Source organism: Talpa occidentalis, unplaced genomic scaffold, assembly GCF_014898055.3.
Source record: "Talpa occidentalis isolate TD23 unplaced genomic scaffold, MPIMG_talOcc4v2.1 talOcc4.2, whole genome shotgun sequence".
Classification (NCBI taxonomy): domain Eukaryota; kingdom Metazoa; phylum Chordata; class Mammalia; order Eulipotyphla; family Talpidae; genus Talpa; species Talpa occidentalis.
Window position 1 is genome coordinate 26,880,303 of NW_023602073.1, and position 19,453 is coordinate 26,899,755.

General features: G+C 49.2%; 1 protein-coding gene across 1 annotated transcript; it reads right to left on the minus strand.

Moving 5' to 3' along the window:
- Window positions 1–10,471: 10,471 nt before the first annotated feature.
- On the minus strand, window positions 10,472–11,958 carry LOC119253121 (olfactory receptor 14A16-like). Its single transcript, XM_037520768.2, has 2 exons — window positions 11,013–11,958; window positions 10,472–10,530 (listed from the first exon to the last, which is right to left on the minus strand). Exon 1 carries the CDS (start codon window positions 11,956–11,958, stop codon window positions 11,014–11,016), a length of 945 nt encoding a protein of 314 aa, XP_037376665.2. The 3' UTR covers window positions 10,472–10,530; window position 11,013.
- Window positions 11,959–19,453: the final 7,495 nt, after the last annotated feature.

The following is a 19,453-nucleotide window of genomic DNA, read 5'->3' on the forward strand; positions in this document are numbered from 1 at the left end:
TAAGCTTTACTATTAGGTGTCTTGCTGCAGTTTTCTTTTCATTGTGGTAAATGAGAGTTCTTCTCGCTTCTTGTATGTCTATATTCATCTCATTTTTCATGCTTGCTAAGTTTTCTTCAATTATCTCCTTGAATAATTTCTCAATTCCTTTGTCTCTCTCCTCACCTTCTGGAATGCCTGTAACTCTTACATTTCCTCTCTTCATGGAGTCTGATAATTGTCTAAGAGTCTCCTCATACTGTTTCATTTGTACTTATCTCTCCTTCTCTCTGTGGCTCTTTTTATTTCTGTATCTTCAATAGTACTGATCCCTTCTTCCATTTCATCAATTTTGCTTTCATTGCTTTTCCCAGAGTTCTTTATCTCCTCTGGTAATCTTTTAATCTCCTGTGTTTCTTTTCTTTCCTTTCTTAAGGTCTCAATTTCATTCTTCAGTTCAGTGATGATTTGTCTCAAATCATTTTTTTCCTTTTCATTTTCTTTCTGCTTTTTAATTATGATGATTATTAATTCTCTATCTGATAGGCTGAGAAGTTCTTCCATGTCATCGTTGAGCTCTGGTGACTGTGTTTCTTTTTGTGATGTGTCCTCCTGCTGGCTTGCTTGGTTATTTATATTTTTTCTTCTCCCTGTTGTTTGCTTTCTAATTAGATCTATGTGTTGGGATGCTGTGCCACTGGTGTTGGCAGGCATCTCTTTGGAGTGCTCCTTTAGGCGTGTCAGAAACTGTTTACCAGACTGAGACCAGCACTGGTAGACCAAAACTCCAGCAGGGTGTTGATGCTGTGTTGCTGGGCAATGTCCCTTATAGTTCCCTCCCTCTGTATTTACTCAGTTCCAACAGGGAATCAGCTAGTTGGTGGTTTAGTTCTGGTCACGAGGTTATGCCAGAGACCTGTACTTGCAGACCTGTGCTTTTTCCCAGTGGTTCTTGGCTGCCCTTGGGTTGTTTGTAGGTCTCCTCGGAGTCTTTGTTTTTCTCTAATGATGCCTGGAGCCCTTAGTTCGCTCACCTCAGCGGCGATTCCTGCATGGTTCTCCACAGTTTTAGCTCACAGGGTGCGGTGGCTGAAATAGTTCCTTTCTATTCACAGTCCCGCTTGATGTGTAGTTTATTCTTGTTGGTTGTTTTAGTTTTTTTTTTTCCTCCTTTCGGTCGGAGAGTGAGAACTTTGTGGGTGGGGGAGGATAGCAGGGTTCTCCCTTGTGCTTTTAAAAACACCCCACAGTCTCTTTTCATGCATAATAAAGCAAAACTTCTTCAATTTTGTCTCATTTGTTGTTTGTGTGACAGAGGAACGATCTGCCAGCTGCTCTGAGGAGACAGGGGCAGGGACAAGGCCCACGCGGGTCTGTGCAGGCTGCGCTAGGGGGCTGAGGGTGGGGACCCTCACTTCCCTGACACGCCGTGGGTGTCACGGAGCTTGGTGTGGGGTGGGGGTCCGGGATCAGGGGTTGGGGGCAGCGGGGCGCACTGGCGAGCACGGCAGACCTGGGTCGGCGCCCAGAGGCCGCCAGGGGCTTCGCCTCCAAGCTTGGAGCGCAGGTGGGCAGCGACTCCACCACACAAGGCTCACCTGTGTCTCCCCAGGGCATCGTGATTTTGAACATCGCGCAGTCAGCGGTTTCTCAAGTCACCTTTGACCAGTGACCGTCCACACCGACTGATGGTGGCCTCAGACGCCTCACAGAGCCGAGCCAAAGGGGAGAGCACACCCCCTTACCTCCTGCTCAGCAGGCGGCCCGGGCAGCAGGCGGGGTCAGTGCATGGGTGGGGTGTCCTTTAGGGGCTCAGGGAGAAGGTACAGGGTCAGGGGGCTGGGGTGCCCCTCCCGGGGGGGTCTCGGGGAACCCGCGTGGTCGCAGAGACTGTGTCGTGTCTCTGCCATCAAGGGCATGTCCGTCCTTCCCACTGTCCCAGCTGCGTAGTGTCCAGCCCCAGCGCCCACGAGTGAGTCTCAGAAAGCAGACTCAGGTGCTCTGTCACCCCAGATGTCCTTGAAGAGATAGCAGGACAGTGAGCCGGTGGGATGGAAAGGATCAGTTTGACACAGTCAGATGCTGCAGGAAATGACATGACAGGATTAATTCGGGATACCCAGATTATATTCAATAATAAAATCAAAAAGAAGCATCAGAAATGCAGGAGACTTTATGCAGCACAAGCTGGCATCTGTGACTCTGTCAGGGATATCCAAGTGGCTGCAGGTGTGTGGCAGGTGGACGGGCTCTGGAGCGGGGACGGTTTCAACCTGAATAAAAAGTGTGAGGGGGGCCTCCCTGGTGGCACAGGCATTTGGGCGCAGCACTGTGAAGCCGTCTGCAGCCTCTGCAGTGCCGGTTCGATCCCTGCAAGCCTGGGAGCTTCCCACATGGCAAGCAGACCTCTCCTGTCTCATCTGCTGCTCTCCTCAGCAGTGTACTTCAGTCCGTCTGCCCGTTCTGTTCCCCGCTCTGTCTCTGGTGAATCCTCTCACCCTCCCACACACCTGGCCTGTACCCCGGTTCTTGTATAAAAAAAAATATAAATCTATATTTATTTAAAAAAAAAAGTGTGAGAGGCCGCGGCGTCCTAAACTCCCCAAGGAAAATGTCTTGGGGGTTCTGAGGCTGTGTTGGATTGGGGTGTCTCTTTCTGTTGCTGGGTTTGTAGGTTTTGTGTATTTTAGACACTCGCTTTGTCAGGTGTGTGATGTGCACAATTTTCTCCCAGTGCAAGGGCCCATTTTGGGGATGGCTTTTCTGAGGCACAAAAACTCTCTAGTGTGGGAGGGCCCACTTGTTCCTATGTGCTCTTCTTCCCTGGTCCTTGGTGGTGTGTCCCCAAGTTCATCTGTGGGGTGAGTGTGCAGTGGACAGCCCCTGTGTGTTCTTGCTGGTATTTTAAGGGTTTGTCTAATGCAAATTTTTAATCCATTCCAAATTGTTCTAATAAGGAGGAAAAGAGAAATCCAAACCGTTGTCACTTGTGAGAAGGGACCAATCAAGAGACTGAACAGAGCAAAAAGGTGAGGGAGGGAGAGAAAAGGCTTCTCACCTCTGCTGGGAATTGGCGTGGAGATGTCTTCAGACACTAACAACAGGACAATCACAGGATGGAGCAACCTCATCTGGGTATTTATCCCAGATGCGCAGACTCTACAGTGCAGACCATGTACACCTGTGTTCCCAGCAGCACCGTCCACCGAAGCCGGTCATGGCCCCAAACCAAGTGCTGTGGACAGAAGAGTGAATAAAGAATGTGGATCCATACTCCATGCAATAATATACAGCTATTGAAAATGTCCTTAGGGACCAAAGTGGACCTTGAGGTGGGTATGCTAGTGAAATAAGTCTAAAAGTGAAAGGCATTGGCTGATATCACCCATCTGTGGATTATAACATAAAAAGTCAATAAAAAAAAATAGAGTGGCAAATGGCAAAAGGAAATGTTGGACGGAGTGCAAAAATTTGCTCTTTAGCAGACAGAACAGGGGAGGAGAGTAGGAGTGTGGACGGAGGGGCCGGGCACTGCAGGGCATTTAGTAGATTTTGAGTGGACACTGGTGCATGTGGGGGAGTGAAAAGTGACTCACGGTGAAAACAGTAAAAAGTCTAATTGAGTCTTCACCTTGATAAGAACAAATAACAAATTAACTTGATTTTGCAATGAAACACTCATGGTAAACATCCCTTCTCAACAGACACTTACTGGATTTGTTAAAGGAAAAATAGAAAATAAATCCACAGGAATCTGACCACAGAATGACGTCATATCCCTTACTTTGAGTGATTTTCTAGCTCAGGTTTCATTCTGAAATTTGAATGGACGAGTCATGTCTTGTGATTAACTACATTTTATTATCATAAATAGTTTCATGGACAAAATGTGCTCATCAGTCAGGAGAGTTTGGAGACACAGTGACCTGCTCCCAGAGAGGAGGAACGTCACCCCCAGCTCACGTTCTCAGTGTTAGGGAACAGTGTGAGAACCTCTGGCATGCAGTGCAGATGTAGGATTATAAAAAAAAATTGCAAATATGCCATGCTTTAGTTTGAATAATGTTTTATATAATAAAAAAATAATATTGTTCCCAAGTAAAATAAAAGTGAGCTTAAGAGTAATCTACACGAAAATGGAGAAGAAGACCTGGTACAGGTTAAAGATAGGATCTGGAAAACTAAGAAAATTAAAAATAAATGCAACAATTAAAAATTATAAATTTTTAAGTAGAAATGTAGCTTTTCAAAGATAATTCATATAACTACTTAAGAAAACACCACATTGAGGGAGTGCAGTCATATTGGCATCAAACCAGGCATCATAGAAATTAATATTCCATCCATTCCAGTTTTCAGTTATAGATTCCTACCAACCAAGGAAGCTTCCATCCTTCCACCTCTGGCAGAGTCAAGTGTGGTTTCCCTTTCTCCTTTGAGCAGGAACAGGAAGTTCTCCTAGATGAAGATGCCCGTGAGGAATCGTGAGGGATGGGGGGCCTCACCCTCTGTCTCCCCTGCCATTAACGAGGACAAGGCCCTCGGTGGAGACACACACAGGCTGTGGGAACCGAGCCCCAGGACTGAGGTCCTGTGGCTATGTGGTCCTGAGGACAGACCCCCTTTACCACTGCTTCATGTTATGTAAATGTTGGTGAATGTGAGTTCTAGAACATTCTTTCTACACCAAATACAAGTTTTTAACCACGAGGTAGATTCAGGAAGGGCTTGGAGAAAGGATTGCAGTATTTAGGAAATAGGAGTACAGTGAAGATTATGAGAATATGAATTTGTGACAAGGGAATAATCCTAATGCAAGAAATCTATGCTTTTAAATGATGACATGTAAGAGTTAGGGGGAAAAGCTGAATTAATTAGGTATTATAATTTTAGATTGTGATATTTCACATCTTGGAGTACTGGCCATTTATGAGACTCCCCACAGCCATCACCAAGGTTTTGTTTCTCAAACTGTATATGACGGGATTAAAGGTGGAGGCACAATCGTCTAGAACATAGAAATGACCAGGTTAGACATGGACAGGGTGCCTGTGGTCGGCTTCAGAAAAGCAAAGCATCCAGTGGAGACAAGCAGCACCACAACCAGCAGGTGAGGAAGGCAGGTGGAGTAGGCCTTGGCCTTACCTTCTGTGGATGGGATGTTCCCGACAGCAGAGAAGATGTGGACATAGGAAATGATGATGAAAATGAAATAGCAGATACTCCAGCCCATATTAATGAGAATGGGGACAATTTTGTTCATTAAATTTCCTGAGCAGGAAATAGCCAATAACTGGGGGACGTCACAGAAGAACTGGTGGACCACGTTGGACCCACAGTAGGACAATGAGAAGGTGCCAGCTGTGTTCATCACAGCATAGAGACTCCCACCCAGCCAGAACACAGCTGTCAGCTGCACACACCTGTCCCTGCTCATGATGATGTCATAGTGCAGGGGGTGGTAGATGGCAGCATAGTGATCAAGGGTCATCACCGTGAGCAGGTACATCTCTGTACCTACAGATATAATCATTATGAAGACCTGGATGACACAGCCCGGGAACAAGATGGAGCTGCTGTGCCTCAGAGAGTTGGCGATGGACTTGGGGACCATGGCTGAGATGAGGCAGAGGTCTGTGAAGGACAGACTCCTCAGGAAGAAGTACATGGGAGTGTGGAGGTGCCGGTCCAGGGTCGTGATGACGCAGATGAGCCAGTTCCCCAGCAGGGCACACAGGTAGACCAGGGAGAAGAGCAGCGGGTGCAAGAAGCCCATGGTCCCCTGGGTGGGGAACCCCAGGAGGATGAATTCTGTCACGGCCGTGAGATTGGTCACCTCTGGAGACATCAACTGTATAAATAAAAAAGAGGAAGAAAACATTGTCAATCTTCTAATATTGAACACAAAATGGGTTATCAACATATAAGAAGCATGCAATCTAGTCACGATTTATCATTATCTAAGCAAATTCATATTTTACTCATGTGAATGTGCTATTGATGTATTGTTAAAACATGTGTCTGTAAATTTGAGAAGAAATGAAAATTTTAAATGACGATGATGAAACCTGAATATCAGGTCTCTCAGTGAACTGAATTGACAGACCACCAGTGCCCAGTCATTCCCAGGCCCGCGGCTCCCCCTCCTGCCCAGGCCCCAGCATCTCCGCCCAGCACACCTCCCAGAGATTGTCCAGGACACAGCCCCAGAGGACACGTGACCATGCCCAGGCCCTCCCCACCCTAGAGAGCCCATCCCTACTCCCCTGGTCTGGGGAGGCCCCACAGTGACAGATGTTCAAGGAGATGGGGTGTGCAGGTCCCTGTTTTCCTGCTCCCCAGGACCCGACACCGTCCTGGAACTGAATGATCTGGGCTGAGTCCCTGTGCGGCGTGTTCTGACGCCTCCTCAGTCAGATTCCTGCCCCTGTGGCCTCACTGCTGACTCCTGGTCCGTCGCCTCGCTCCTCATCTCCCTGCACCTGACTCCCCCACATCTGAGGACTCAGAGACCAAGTTTCCTGCAGAGTGTCCTCCTGGGTCACTCCCACACGTCCCTCCTGCAGGATGGGCTCGTCCACCCCAGGTCCCTCCCGGCCCCTCTGTCCCCCTCAGAGTCATGCACATGTGTGCAGGGAGGAGGCCGCTCTGGGGCTCTGGGGCTGAGACAGACGTTCTGTGCATGTGGCTGTCCTTGCCGGTCCCAGGGACCCGGGTCCCCCGGGTGCAGGTTTGTTCCTCACCCCAGGCCCGTGTGTAAGTGGGGACATCTGGACACGGGGTAGCTCTGTCAACTCTCCTCCCCCCAATGTCATCCTCTCCCCCCTCTGTGGGGTGATGGAGGGGCATGCCCTGGGGTGGGCAGAATTTTTTGGAGAATATAGTAATGTAAAATAATTGCAACACTTTTGTGGGAATAATTCCAGAAATTTAATAAAAAAAGAATATAAATCAGGGTTCATGGTGGTGAAAAATGTTGACATCTGTCTAGTGACCTTAAATACATCTTTAAAACGGATAAAATAACTTGACATATCTCCTCCAGGCCCTGATTAAATACTGTAACTCATTTTCCAATTACACTGACAATCCCTGGGTGTGGAGGTTGGGAAAAATCCCAAGTTCACGTCCACAAATACACAGATGTCAGCGCCACCATCATTTAGTGCTAGAGCCATTAAGATGTCAGCAGTGTCGCTGACAAGTTACTGAATTTCTACTTGACTCATCTGTCATCATGCTTAGGAGAAAAGGCATAACATTCTGAATCAAACAGTAAGTATAATTTTTAATTCCCTCTGGAATGTCTTCATCACCATCCAGTTCTATTAATTGCTGTGATTTTATTCAGCGCCCAGAACACACTGAATGTGCTGATGCTAATCCCAGGTATGCAGCAGAAATCGTCACATCTCCTGTAAGTCACAATCTTCTAATATGCTCAATGTATTAAAAGTCAATGTGTTTGACCACCATAAATTAGAAGAGAATATGTTTTCTCTCACTGAGTCTCACCCAGGCTGACAGGGCAGTGGGACATGACGACTTGGGTCCGGTCAGCATTAGTTGTCATGATTTACAAAGTGAATAGTTTAACTGCTCTAGTGCCTGAGAGTCTGACTTGCTGCTGACTTTGCGTGGACGTCGCCTTCTCATGGACAATCCTGCCCGGGTGTGCGGGGTGCACACGGCCGGGCTGGGGTCCCCTGGGGTGCCAAGAGTACAGGCGGCCGGGAGCCGGGTAGTTCCAGCTCCGCCTCGGGTGCCCGAGTCCGGGGCAGCAGCTGGGGGACCCGTGGGCAGCCGCTGAGGCGAAGACGGGGCTCAGGGGCGCTGAGGCACGCAGGGTACGTGGAGCCTCCTGCAGACGAGCGGCCGGCGGGAATCACTCTCTGGTGTGGGAGCCAACTGGACAGTGGTCAGGCAGAGCTGGCCGGGGTAGCTGCGCGCACTGGGAGGCCGGGCGGGAGGGACACGAAGTGACCAAAATCCTTTTCCTCCCCTGACAGGAGTGACCCCGTCTTGTGCGGTCCCGGTTGGGCCCGCGGACGGGAGGACACACAGAACAAGTCCCGAACCTCCCCGATGCGTGTTCACCTTCGGCTGAAATGTGGACATTTGTGCCCAAGGGCTCTGAGAGGCGGATGTGGCCTCGAGGCCAGTGCGGGCTGGGGTTCAGGGGTGTCTTGTCGGAGCCCGGGGCTGGCCGAGGCCAGGGTGAGAGACACGCGCTGCCCAGTGGGAACGGCCAAGGCAGCGGGTGGGAGGGTGCCTGGCGCTTCTCCCAGTCCGGGGATCCCTGTGGGGTTTGTTTTGGGGGACAGAGGCCACGCCCCTTCCGCTCACCAGCATGCCCTCATGTCCCACCCCTCGGCCTCGTGGTGGACACATGCCCGCCCCTGGGGAATCCTGCCTCTGGGCACTGCGACCCGGATGCTCTGGACGTGGAGACCACCTGGGAGACGACACCCACTTCCTCCTGCGGCACCTGTGACTCTGTCAGGGATGTTCAAGTGGCTGCAGGTGTGAGGCAGGTGGACGGGCTCAGGAGCGGGCAAGGTTTCTACCCAAATACAAAGCGTGAGAGGCCACGGCCTCCTGACCTGTGGGAAAGTGTCTCTGGGAGTCTGAGGCTGTGTTGGGTTGGGGTGTCTCTTTCTGTTGTTGCATTTGTGAGGTTTTGCGTATTTTGGACACTCGCCCTTGCCAGGTGTGTGACATGCACAATTTTCTCCCAGGGCAGGAGTCTGTTTTGCAATGGCATCTTCTGAGGCACAGGAGCTCACTAGTGTGGTGAGGCCCCTTGTTTATTTTTGCCGTTTCTCTGTCCTAGGCCTTGTGTCCCCAAGTCCACCTGTGTGTGTTGGGGGGTGTCCAGTAGGGCTTCCCCTGTGTTCTCTTTCGTGTCTTATGGTTTTGTATCTTACCCAGACTTTAATCCATAAAAATGCTCTACATAAGTAATTCTAGGGGCAACACAGATCCAAGCCACACTGAGTTGTCACCTGTGAGAAGGGAGCAATCAAGAGACTGGACACAACAAGAGGTGAGGGAAGGAGAGAAAAGGCCTCTCATCCCTGCTGGTAAAATGGTGTGGAGGTGTCTTCAGACAATAGCAACAGGACAACCACAGGATAGAGCAAACCTCATCTGGGTATTTGTCCTAGATGTGCAGACTCTACGACGCAGAGCACATACACCTGTGTTCAGAGCAGCACCGTCCACCATAGCTGGCCATGGCCCCAACCCAAGTGCCGTGGACAGAGAGGGAATAAATAATGTGGGTACATATGCAGTGGGAACTACACAGCTATTAAAAAGGTGAAATCCTGTGTTTTGGGACCACATGGATGGACTTTGAGGTGACTTTGTTAAAGGAGATGAGCGGATAGTGAGAGACGGAGCGTGGACAGTCTCCCTCATCTGGGAATAGAAAATACAGAAAATCTGCATTACAAACACAGCAAAAAGAAACGTGGACCTTGTGCAAAAGGAGGAGGAGAGTAGGGAGGGACTTGGAAGGAGGGGTCGGGCACTGCAGGGGCAGGTGGTCAGCGGATGCTGAGTGGACACGTGCACAGGCCCAGGGGTTGAATGGGACCCCACGTGAAAATAGTGAAAAGTGCAAAGGAGCTGATTTCTTTGCTGGAGAACAAACACTGCATGAAGGTGACGGCACGATGAAGCCTGTGGGAAAATCCCCTGCCCAACACACTCGGTGCATTGGTTCAAAGGGCAAATAGAAAACATACGGGTAGGATCCGACTGGGGAAGGGCGTGACATCCAGACAGTGGAGACCGTGGCCCCGTCCCTGCCTGCGGGTAGTGATCCTGGCGAGCATTGAGCGGCTGCTCAAGGTGCTCAGGCCACACTGGGATGGATCTTGAGCGAGCGACTCCGGGCCATGTGATCGGGAACCTGGAGTGGACTCGAGCTCGTGGCCAACGTGCCTTTTCATTTCGACGCCGCTTTCCTGGACTGACAACGGTAGAGCCACTGGGAGAGTGTGGGACACAGTGACCTGCCCCCGGAGAAAGGGCGTGAGGGGCAGAACATCACCCAGCTCAGTCCTCAGGGTTGGGGAAACGCTACGAGAACCTCAGCCGTGCAGTGCGAATGCCGTGGAGAGACAGAAGTCGACGACACCGCTGTGCTCTCCTCACAGGATGTTGAAACAAAGAACGACACAATTCCCAGAGCAGACAGACAGTGACTGCGAGAGTTTTCTGCAGAAAGTGGGGAAGCAGACCTGCCGCCGCACATCGAGGGGCAACCTGGAAACCGAGGGGAGCTGACAAGGACCCCGAGAGCAGACACGGCTCAAGTCATAAATGTGAAAACCAGGAATGTGGCTCTTCGCAGCCATGCGTTTTCCTAAGAGCTATTTTATTTTCAAATACCCCAGCCAGGCAGTGGAGAGACTCTGAATCCAAACAGGACGTGATGGAAATGAACACTCCCGTCAGCCACAGGCTTCAATTGTCGATTCAAATTCCTTAAATATCCTCCATCCGCCCATCTCTGGCAGATTCAGGAGGAGATTCCTTGTCCTTTTGAACAGAAACATGAATGTGTCTTAGAGGAAGACGCTCCTGTAGGAATGGTGAGGGGTGGGGGACCCTGCTCAGCTGTCTCCCCTCCCCTCTACAGGGGCGGGGCCCTCAGGGGAGACACACACAGGCTGTGGGAATCGATTGCCCAGAACTGGGGTCCCGTGACCGTGTGCTCCTGAGGACAGAACCCCTTTACCATGGCTTGGTTTCATAAATGTTGGTGATGTGTGAGTTCTAGAACGTTCTTTCTACACCAAATACATGTTTTTAACCGTGAGCTGGATTCAGTTTATGAACATCACACAGGGAGAGGTTTGGCAAAGGATTGCATTATTTTAGGAAACAGGAGCACATTGACAATATGAGAATATGAATTTGAGACAAAAGAAAAATACTAATGGGAAGCATCTTTACTTTGTGAATGATGAATGTAGAGTTAGTGGGAAACTGAATAAATGCGGGTGAATAATTGATGATACCTTATTTGTTGGAGAATTGGCCTTTTATCACTCTTCCCACAGCCGTCTTCAAGGCTTTATTCCTCAGACTGTATATGATGGGATTAAAGGTGGGGGGCAACATCGTGTAAAACATAGAAATGACCAGGTCAGACATGGACGGAGTGTCTGAAATCGGCTTCAGATAAGCAAAGAATCCAGTACAGAGAAATAACATCACAACCAGCAGGTGGGGCAGGCATGTGGAATAGACTTTGGCCTTACCTTCTGTGGATGGGATCTTCCTGACAGCAGAGAAGATGTGGACATAGGAAATGACGATGAAAATGAAATAGCAGATACTCAACACTACACTAATGAGAATGGGGACAAGTTCACTCATTAAATTTCCTGAGCAAGAAATAGCCAGTAGTTGGGGAACATCACAGAAGAACTGGTGGACCACGTTGGACCCACAGAAGGACAAGGAGAAGGTTCCAGCTGTGTTCATAAAACCGATGAGACCCCCACCCAGCCAGGACACAGCTATCAGCTGCACACACCTGACCCTGCTCATGATGACCTCATAGTGCAGGGGTTGGCAGATGGCAGCATAGCGGTCAAGGCTCATCACTGTGAGCAGGGTCAGCTCGGCTCCTACTGAAAATACTATCAAAAAGACCTGGACGACACAGCCCGGGAAGGAGATGGAGCTGCTGTGCCTCAGAGAGTTGGCAATGGACTTGGGGACTGTGGCTGAGATGAGGCAGAAGTCCAAGAAGGACAGATTCCTCAGGAAGAAGTACATGGGGGTGTGGAGGTGCTGGTCCAGGGTCGTGATGAGGATGATGAGCCCGTTCCCCAGAAGGGCGTACATATAAATCAAAGAGAAGAGCAGTGGGTGCAAGAAGGCCATGGTCCCATGGGTGGGGAATCCCAGGAGGATAAATTCTGTCACGGCCGTGAGATTGGTCACCCCTGGAGGCATCATCTGTATTGAGAAAGGTGAAGGGAAGAAAATGTCAAAATCTTCCAAGATGGAATATATGGGTTATCATATTGGTAATAATTCAATATATTTTCTAAGAATTACTCCTTCTACCTCCTATTGAGTCAAAAATCATTATCTGCATAGACCTCATTATTCAGCCCATATATTTCCATCATGTGAATGTGCCATTACTACATTTTCTAAATAAGTCCTGAAAATGGGTGAAAACTAAAACATTTCAACTCTTCTCTACAAAATTTGAAAAATTGAAATTCTCATATCTGTCAACAAACTCAGCTGACAATCACCCCTCCGTACAACCCCAGCCCCGCTGCTCCCGCCTCCTGCCCAAGCCCCAGTGTCTCCACCCAGCACACCTCCCAGAGGTTGTCCAGGCACAGTCCCAGAGAACACGTGACCATGCCCAACCCCTCCCCATCCTAGAGAGCTCGTCCCTGCTCCTCCAGCACAGCCCTGGTCTGGGGAGGCCCCACAGTGACAGCTGTGTAAGGAGATGGGGTGTGTGGGTCCCTGTTTTCCTGCTCCCCAGGACCTGACACTGTCCTAGAACTGAATGATCTGGGCTCAGAGTCCCCATGTGGCGTGTCCTGACGCCTCCTCTGTCAGATTCCTGCCCCTGTGGCCTCACTGCTGACTCCTGGTCCATCCCCTCGTCTCCTCATCTCCCTGCCCCTGACTCCCCACATCTGAGGATTCAGAGACCGCATTTCCCCCAGAGTCTCCTCCTGGGTCACACCCACATGTCCCTCCTGCAGGATGGGCTCGACCAACCCCTGTGGGGTGATGGAGGGGCAGGCCCTGGGGAGGCAGGGTCACATAGTAAGATAAAATAAGTGCAACGCATTGGTGGCATCTTCCTAATAATTTTACAAAAACAGGAAAATAAATCAGAAAATCAGAATATGAGGTGGTCCAAGATGTAGACACCTTGTGACTGATATGAAACATCTCTGTCATGATGACAGAAGCTCTGACATATTCTGTTCCTGTGCAGTATTGACATGACCGCAGAGTGTTGGAGTTGGGAAAAACCCCAAGTCCATGTCTGTGAAGAGACAGGAGTCCACACCCATCTTCTCTCTAGTGCCAGAGCCTGAAATGGTGAACAATGTTGCGTAGACATGACATAATTTATATTTGACACTTAGGTCTGTCATAATGTGTAGGCAAAAGGTATAACATTCTGATTTTTAAAAATAAATATTATATTAACTTTCCCCTGGAATTTTTTTATCACATTGTAATTCCATTAATTGTTGTGCTTTTATATAGTGCCCAAAACAACTCAGTGTGCTGAATGCTCAAATGCCAGTTATGAAGCGTTAATCGTCACATATCCGATGCATTACAATGTTCTGTTCAATCCTTTGAACTCTTTAAATTAAAGGAGAGTATATTTCCTCTCATTGAGACTCATCCAGCATGATACGGCAGTGGGGCACTGAGAAACTTGTGCACTTTCAGAATTTAATAGTTTTCATGATTTATAAAACAAGTATTTTATTTACTGTGCCTTCTCAGATCTAAAATGAAGCTTGAAATCTAAAAACAGTCAAGTCTGAATGATTTCCATTCCGAAAACTGTTTAAGAACAGAATACCTGCAATCTGGGGGGGAAGTTCTTGCTGCCGTGTTGAGTCTCTATCCTGAGGTTGTCCCCATGGCATGACAGAGGGCGTCCAGGCCTCTCAATCCATGGTCGGGCCTCTTGGGGATGCCTCTGAGCACTCACAGGATGTGGCACCCCGTCTAGCTGCCACCTCATGGACAGAGCAGGGCCTCAGGGCTGGGCTATTTGAGCTCTGAGCTGGTGTCCATGTGTTGGACACTGTCCAGATTCCAGCCCTCAGGGACCTTCCTCCAGAGGGAAAGTGTGTGTTTACTTGACTGTGATAATTGGAGCATCCTGCAGTGCTTCTCAGGGAGTAATTATCACACTCGGTGTGTAGATGTGATTTTGTGTCTGGCTCACGACTCTACGGAAGTGAATAGACAAATCCGTATTTCCGGGTTTCATTCCCCAACTGTCGTGTCCACTGGGGTCAGCACCATCAGTCATAACAGTGCCCTGAGTCCCTGTCTAGACAGCTGGAGAGTCCCCCATCACCCACCGTGTGCCCTTCACAGAGAGGCCCTGGAGATGGATGTGAGGGGGGATGTGGAAAGGCCTGAGATGGGGGGGAACCGAAATGGAGAGAGGCAGGAGGGAGCCAAGGGAGGGAGATTGGGGTGGAAAGACAATGAATGTCCAGCAGAAGTGAGTGACCACGGGGGTCACCAGCCCTTCGGGAAGAGAAACTTTACTCGTCTCTGAAATTGTGTATCCTGCAGTTCTTTTCCACCACAGCACCTGTCACTGCACTTACATTAGAATTGTCCTTTTATTGGGATAATTTGCTTCTAATCTTGTAGGAAATGGTAGGTTTCTGCTCATGGTGTCATATACTTAGGTTTGCTGCATGACAATGGTGATGTCACACGTGGAAACAGGCATTTATCTGTTTGAGTTTACTCTTTTGTAGGGTGTGGGGCAGTGACCTGCTTCACTCTGCTGCGTGTGTCTGTCTGCTTTTCCCAGCACCATTTCCCCACTTTCCCTCTCCAGTGAATGCTCTGGCTACTCTTCGTAGAGTCACTGCCCATACTGACGAGGGAGGGTTCCTGGGCCCTCATTATATTCCAATGGCTGGCCTATCTGTTTTTGTCCCAGAACCATGCTGTTTTAACTATTAGAACTTTATTATACAGGCTTAAGTCTGAAAGTGTGCTTCCTCCTTTCTTATTCATTATCATCAAGACTTTTTTGGCTGTTTGTGGTCTTTCGTAGTTCCATATGCTTTTCTGTAATGTTTGTTTCATATATCTGAGAATGCCATTAAAATTTTCATTCGGATTGCATGCATCTGTAAATTGCTTTGAGTCCGATGGATATTTTGTAATCCTGATTCTTCCTGTCCATGAGGAGGGCATATCTTTCCATTTGTTGTGTATGTTTCCTATTTATTTTAAGAATGTCTTACAATTTTCTGGGTATCTTCACTTTCTCTTTTAGGGTTACTCCCAGGTAATTTTGTGATTATATTTAAGATTGCCTTCTCAAATTCTTCTCTTCTGATTCATTTTTTTGCACATAAGAAGGCAATTGATATTCATGTGTTGATTTTGTACTTTTGAAGTATACTGAAGTGGCTTATTTAATTTAATTTGTTTTTTCAGTGGAATCTTTAGAGTTCTCAATGTTTATTACCTTGTTGTCCACAACAATTTTCTTTTTTTTTTTTAAAGATTAATTTATTTATACAAGCACTGGGTACAGTCAGAAGCGCGAGAGGGTGAGAGAATTTACCAGAGCAGAGAGTAGAACAGGTAGAGCGACGAAGTACACTGCTGAGGGGAGCAGTGGGCCCCAGGAGAGGTCTGCGTGCCATGTGGGACCCTCGCCCAGCAGCCGGGGATTGAACCGGTGCTTCAGAGGCTGCGGGCAGCTTCGCAACCCAGCGCTCAACCACTGGGCCACCGGGGAGGCCCCACAACAATTTTCATTGTGCTTACATTTTTAAATTCATAGAACATTGAGACATTTAATGTTTATTACTTAAATATTTTAATAATATTATTCAAAGTTGGCAAACAATAGTCTCATGAATGTGTATAATGCTCTGATTCAGGTTCTTAAACACTTATTAAATTCTCATTATATCCCACCAGTGAACTATAACAGTATCAAGAATTGATATTAAGAAATTAATTTATCAGAGAAAAGTTAAAAATACCACTTAAAAGAATAGTATCAAGTTGTCATCCCAGATTTCAAATATCCAGATGTTGCCATTTTCTAACCTTTCTTGGCAGCCTCCATATTTACTTTGTGCCTGCATGGATCTCACCTCAGCAAGGTCAGCCTGAAGAGCCTCCTCGCAAGGCGAACTGTTTGATAATGACTTAAATGTCTGATATCCAGTTGGAACTAATTTTTATCATGAAATATTTTGGTGTGAAATTTTCAAATATTGGCCATCACAAATGGGAAAACAAAGGTCGATGCAGTCAGCAGAAAGGAGCTGAGGCCAGACAGCAAGTGACAATCATGGGGGCATTACACTTCCCAAATTGACATCTCCTTCAATTCCTTACATGTCTTTACAAGTATACTAAATGATAGTATCATTTCATTGCACGTAAATCTGATGAGTTTTTTCATTTCAATGTGCTTGTGAAAAATGCAGACATTCTAGGTAAGATTCCTCTTGATGACCTGCCCGGCCACGGCATTGTGCTGCCATTCCCGCCCACTCTAGGTGATGAAATAAATGGGATAACACTCCTGTAAAGTGTGGTGTGAGGTCATGGATGGCATTCCTAACACATTTCTGAAAATACTAGATACGAGGCAGGCAACTAGCTATCTCTTTGTTTTGATCATCATAACTTGTTAAGTTCTCTTATTGTATCTCAAAAATTCCTATCCAGTGCATTTTGGAATTTTTTTTTGTAAATATACTGTACATGAACCTAACTTTCTTATTTCTGGTGTCCACTGTGGGTGAGTGTGATTTTGGCAAATGCGGGCGGCACCCACAACAGAGCTTCCGGGTTGTCTTCACCACGTCACGTGTGTGTCCTTATTGACCTTGGTCAATTCTCACTTCAGATCCTCAGGCCTTATTTATGCTGTGAAGTCCCCACCTACTAAGTAAAGGGGTCTCTGTCCTGCTCATATCCCATGATTCCACCTGTGATCAAGAAAACATTAAAGGGGAAGCCGCCTTAGAGACTGGAGATGCTGCCCCCGTGAGAGAACTTTTGGTCACGAATGTGATGAAACCCAACCATTGCCCCTCTTGGCCGGGAGCACAGAAATGGAGACCATCAAAGAGTGTCTGGAAGTTCAGTGACCCCCATTGTACAGAAAATATAAAAAAGCACCTAAGTGTAACAGAGGAACAATCAATACCAATAGAGTCTACAAGCTGCAGACTATATGAAGTCACCATATATATAATTTAAAAATGAGCATATATTTTAAATTGTGCAATGGAATTACATGTAATAAGAAAAATATGAGGAGGAGTATGATTCAATTATCCAAAATATGTGTCTCATAATGGAGTCATGAAGTCATCTTCTCTATTATGTTTAGGTGAGTCTCCCCTTCATCAGTCTCCCCACAGCCGTCTTCAAGGCTTGGTTCCTCAGACTGTATATGACGGGATTAAAGGTGGGGGGAACCACCATGTAGAACATAGAAATGACCAGGTCAGACATGGAAGGAGTCCCTGAGGTTGGCTACAGATAAGCAAAGCATCCAGTGGAGAGAAACAGCACCACAACCAGCAGGTGGGGAAGGCAGTTGGAGTAGGCCTTGGCCTTACCTTCTGTGGATGGGATCTTCTTGACAGCAGAGAAGATGTGGACATAGCAAATGACGATGAAAGTAAAACAGCAGGAATCCATCACTGCATTAATGAGAATGGGGGCAAGTTCGTTGAATAAATTTCTGGAGCAGGAAATAGCCAATAACTGGGGGATGTCACAGAAGAACTGGTGTACCATGTTGGAACCACAGTAGGACAAAGAGGAGGTTCCAGCTGTGAGGATAACAGCATAGAGACCCCCCACCCAGCCAGGACACAGCTGTCAGCTCCACACACCTGTCCCTGCTCATGATGACATCATAGTGCAGGGGGTGGCAGATGGCAGCATAGCAGTCAAGGCTCATAACTGTGAGTAGGGTCAGCTCTGCACCTGCTGACATAACCATGAAGACCTGGAGGACACAGCCCGGGAAGGAGATGGAGCTGATGTGCCTCAGAGAGCTGGCGATGGACTTGGGGACTGTGACTGAGATGAGGCACAGGTCTGAGAAGGACAGACTCCTCAGGAAGAAGTACATGGGGATGTGGAGGTGCCGGTCCAGGGTGGCGATGCAGGGCGCACAGGTAGACCAGGGAGAAGAGCAGTGGTTGCAAGAAGCCCATGGTCCCCTGGGTGGGGAACCCCAGGAGGACGAATTCTGTCACGATGGTGAGATTCATCCCCCCTGGAGCCATCACTGCATGAAAGTCTAGAGGAGTAAAATGCCAGGACCATCTGCCAGTGCCTGAACCACAGTGTCTCTCTGCAGATGACCAGTGCTCTCCTTCCCCACTGACCTCTCTCCGGGCTCTGTCCTGTGTCCCCCCACAGGGATCTCAGCTCCTGCTATGCTTGGCCTCTCCAGCTTGTGACCCGCAGGTGCCGCCACTGTCCACGCTGCCTGTGGGAGATGCCAAAGGGCAGAGAGTTCAACTGACCACAGCTCCCTGAGCAGTCTCCTCACTTCTCACCATGTCCCGTGCAAGGGCACCCCTGAAACCCTGAGCCCATCCCCTCCTCTGCCATCTAAAGGCCGCTTTCAAGTACGGGACCCCCCAAGAACCCTCAGGAGCACGAACTGTCAAGGATGCCCCAAATATAGCCTGTGGGGTCTGAGCCCCCAGTCCCTGCAAAACACTGGCCAGTCGCAGCTCCAGGCACACATTTTGGACCAAGTGGACACTGATGGCCCCAAATCTGTTCCTGGTAGGTGCCCACCTCACTCATCAGGGCAGTGGGTGGGGTGTGCCTGCCCCGTGTCACTGTCTGACAACTGTCTGGCCCTCACCCCTGCTCATATGCACTGAGAGGGTGACCTCCCGCTGCTGCACTCCCAGTCATTGTCCTGCCCCTCCCCTCACCCGAGGAGCTGAGGTGGTTTCTCCTGCAGCTACTTCCCTCAGGACTCAGGTGAGGTCACGGTCAGGGCGGGAGGGATGGTGTACCCTATGGCGACAGCCACACGTTCCGGGCTCCCAAGCCCGGGATCTCGCCAGGTCCCCTCCGACGCCCCAACAGACAGACCCGCCGCGGGGTCTGCGACTTCCCCCTCCCTCACCCTGGCCTGACGCGTCCTCTCCCACTGCTCAGGGGCCTCCCCGGGCCGCTGTCCTGTCCCCATGGGCATCTCGGCAACCCTGGTAATGAGCCCCCCGGGTCGGCGCGTCAGGGCCCCGGGAGGCTCCGCGGGCAGGATCAGATCCCCTCTCAGCCCCATCACCCCCTGACCCCGCAGGGACGGGGTGGCCCCAGCGTCAGAGCCAGGACGAGCCCCGTCCACAGGGAGCGGGAAAGTCGCCGCCATCCCGGGCACGCCCTGGGCCTGGCAGGGGTCGGGTGTGGAGGAGGGGGGAAGGAGGGCAACCAAGAAATCCCCCAGGAGCGAGATGGGAGAGCACCTGGGTCTTCTGACATGGGAATTATTTTATTCAAAAAGGCCGTTTATCTCAGCGCCTGGAAGGTCATAAAATGTGAACTGTCGTGTCTGACGGAAGCTGGTGTTCACCTTACAGTGGGGGTCAGGCCCGCAGCGGCGCTGTCCGGCGTGTCCTCGGGGTGGGTGTGTCTCGGGCTCTGACACAGTAGAGTGGGGGGCCGTTTCCTGGGTGTGGGTCTC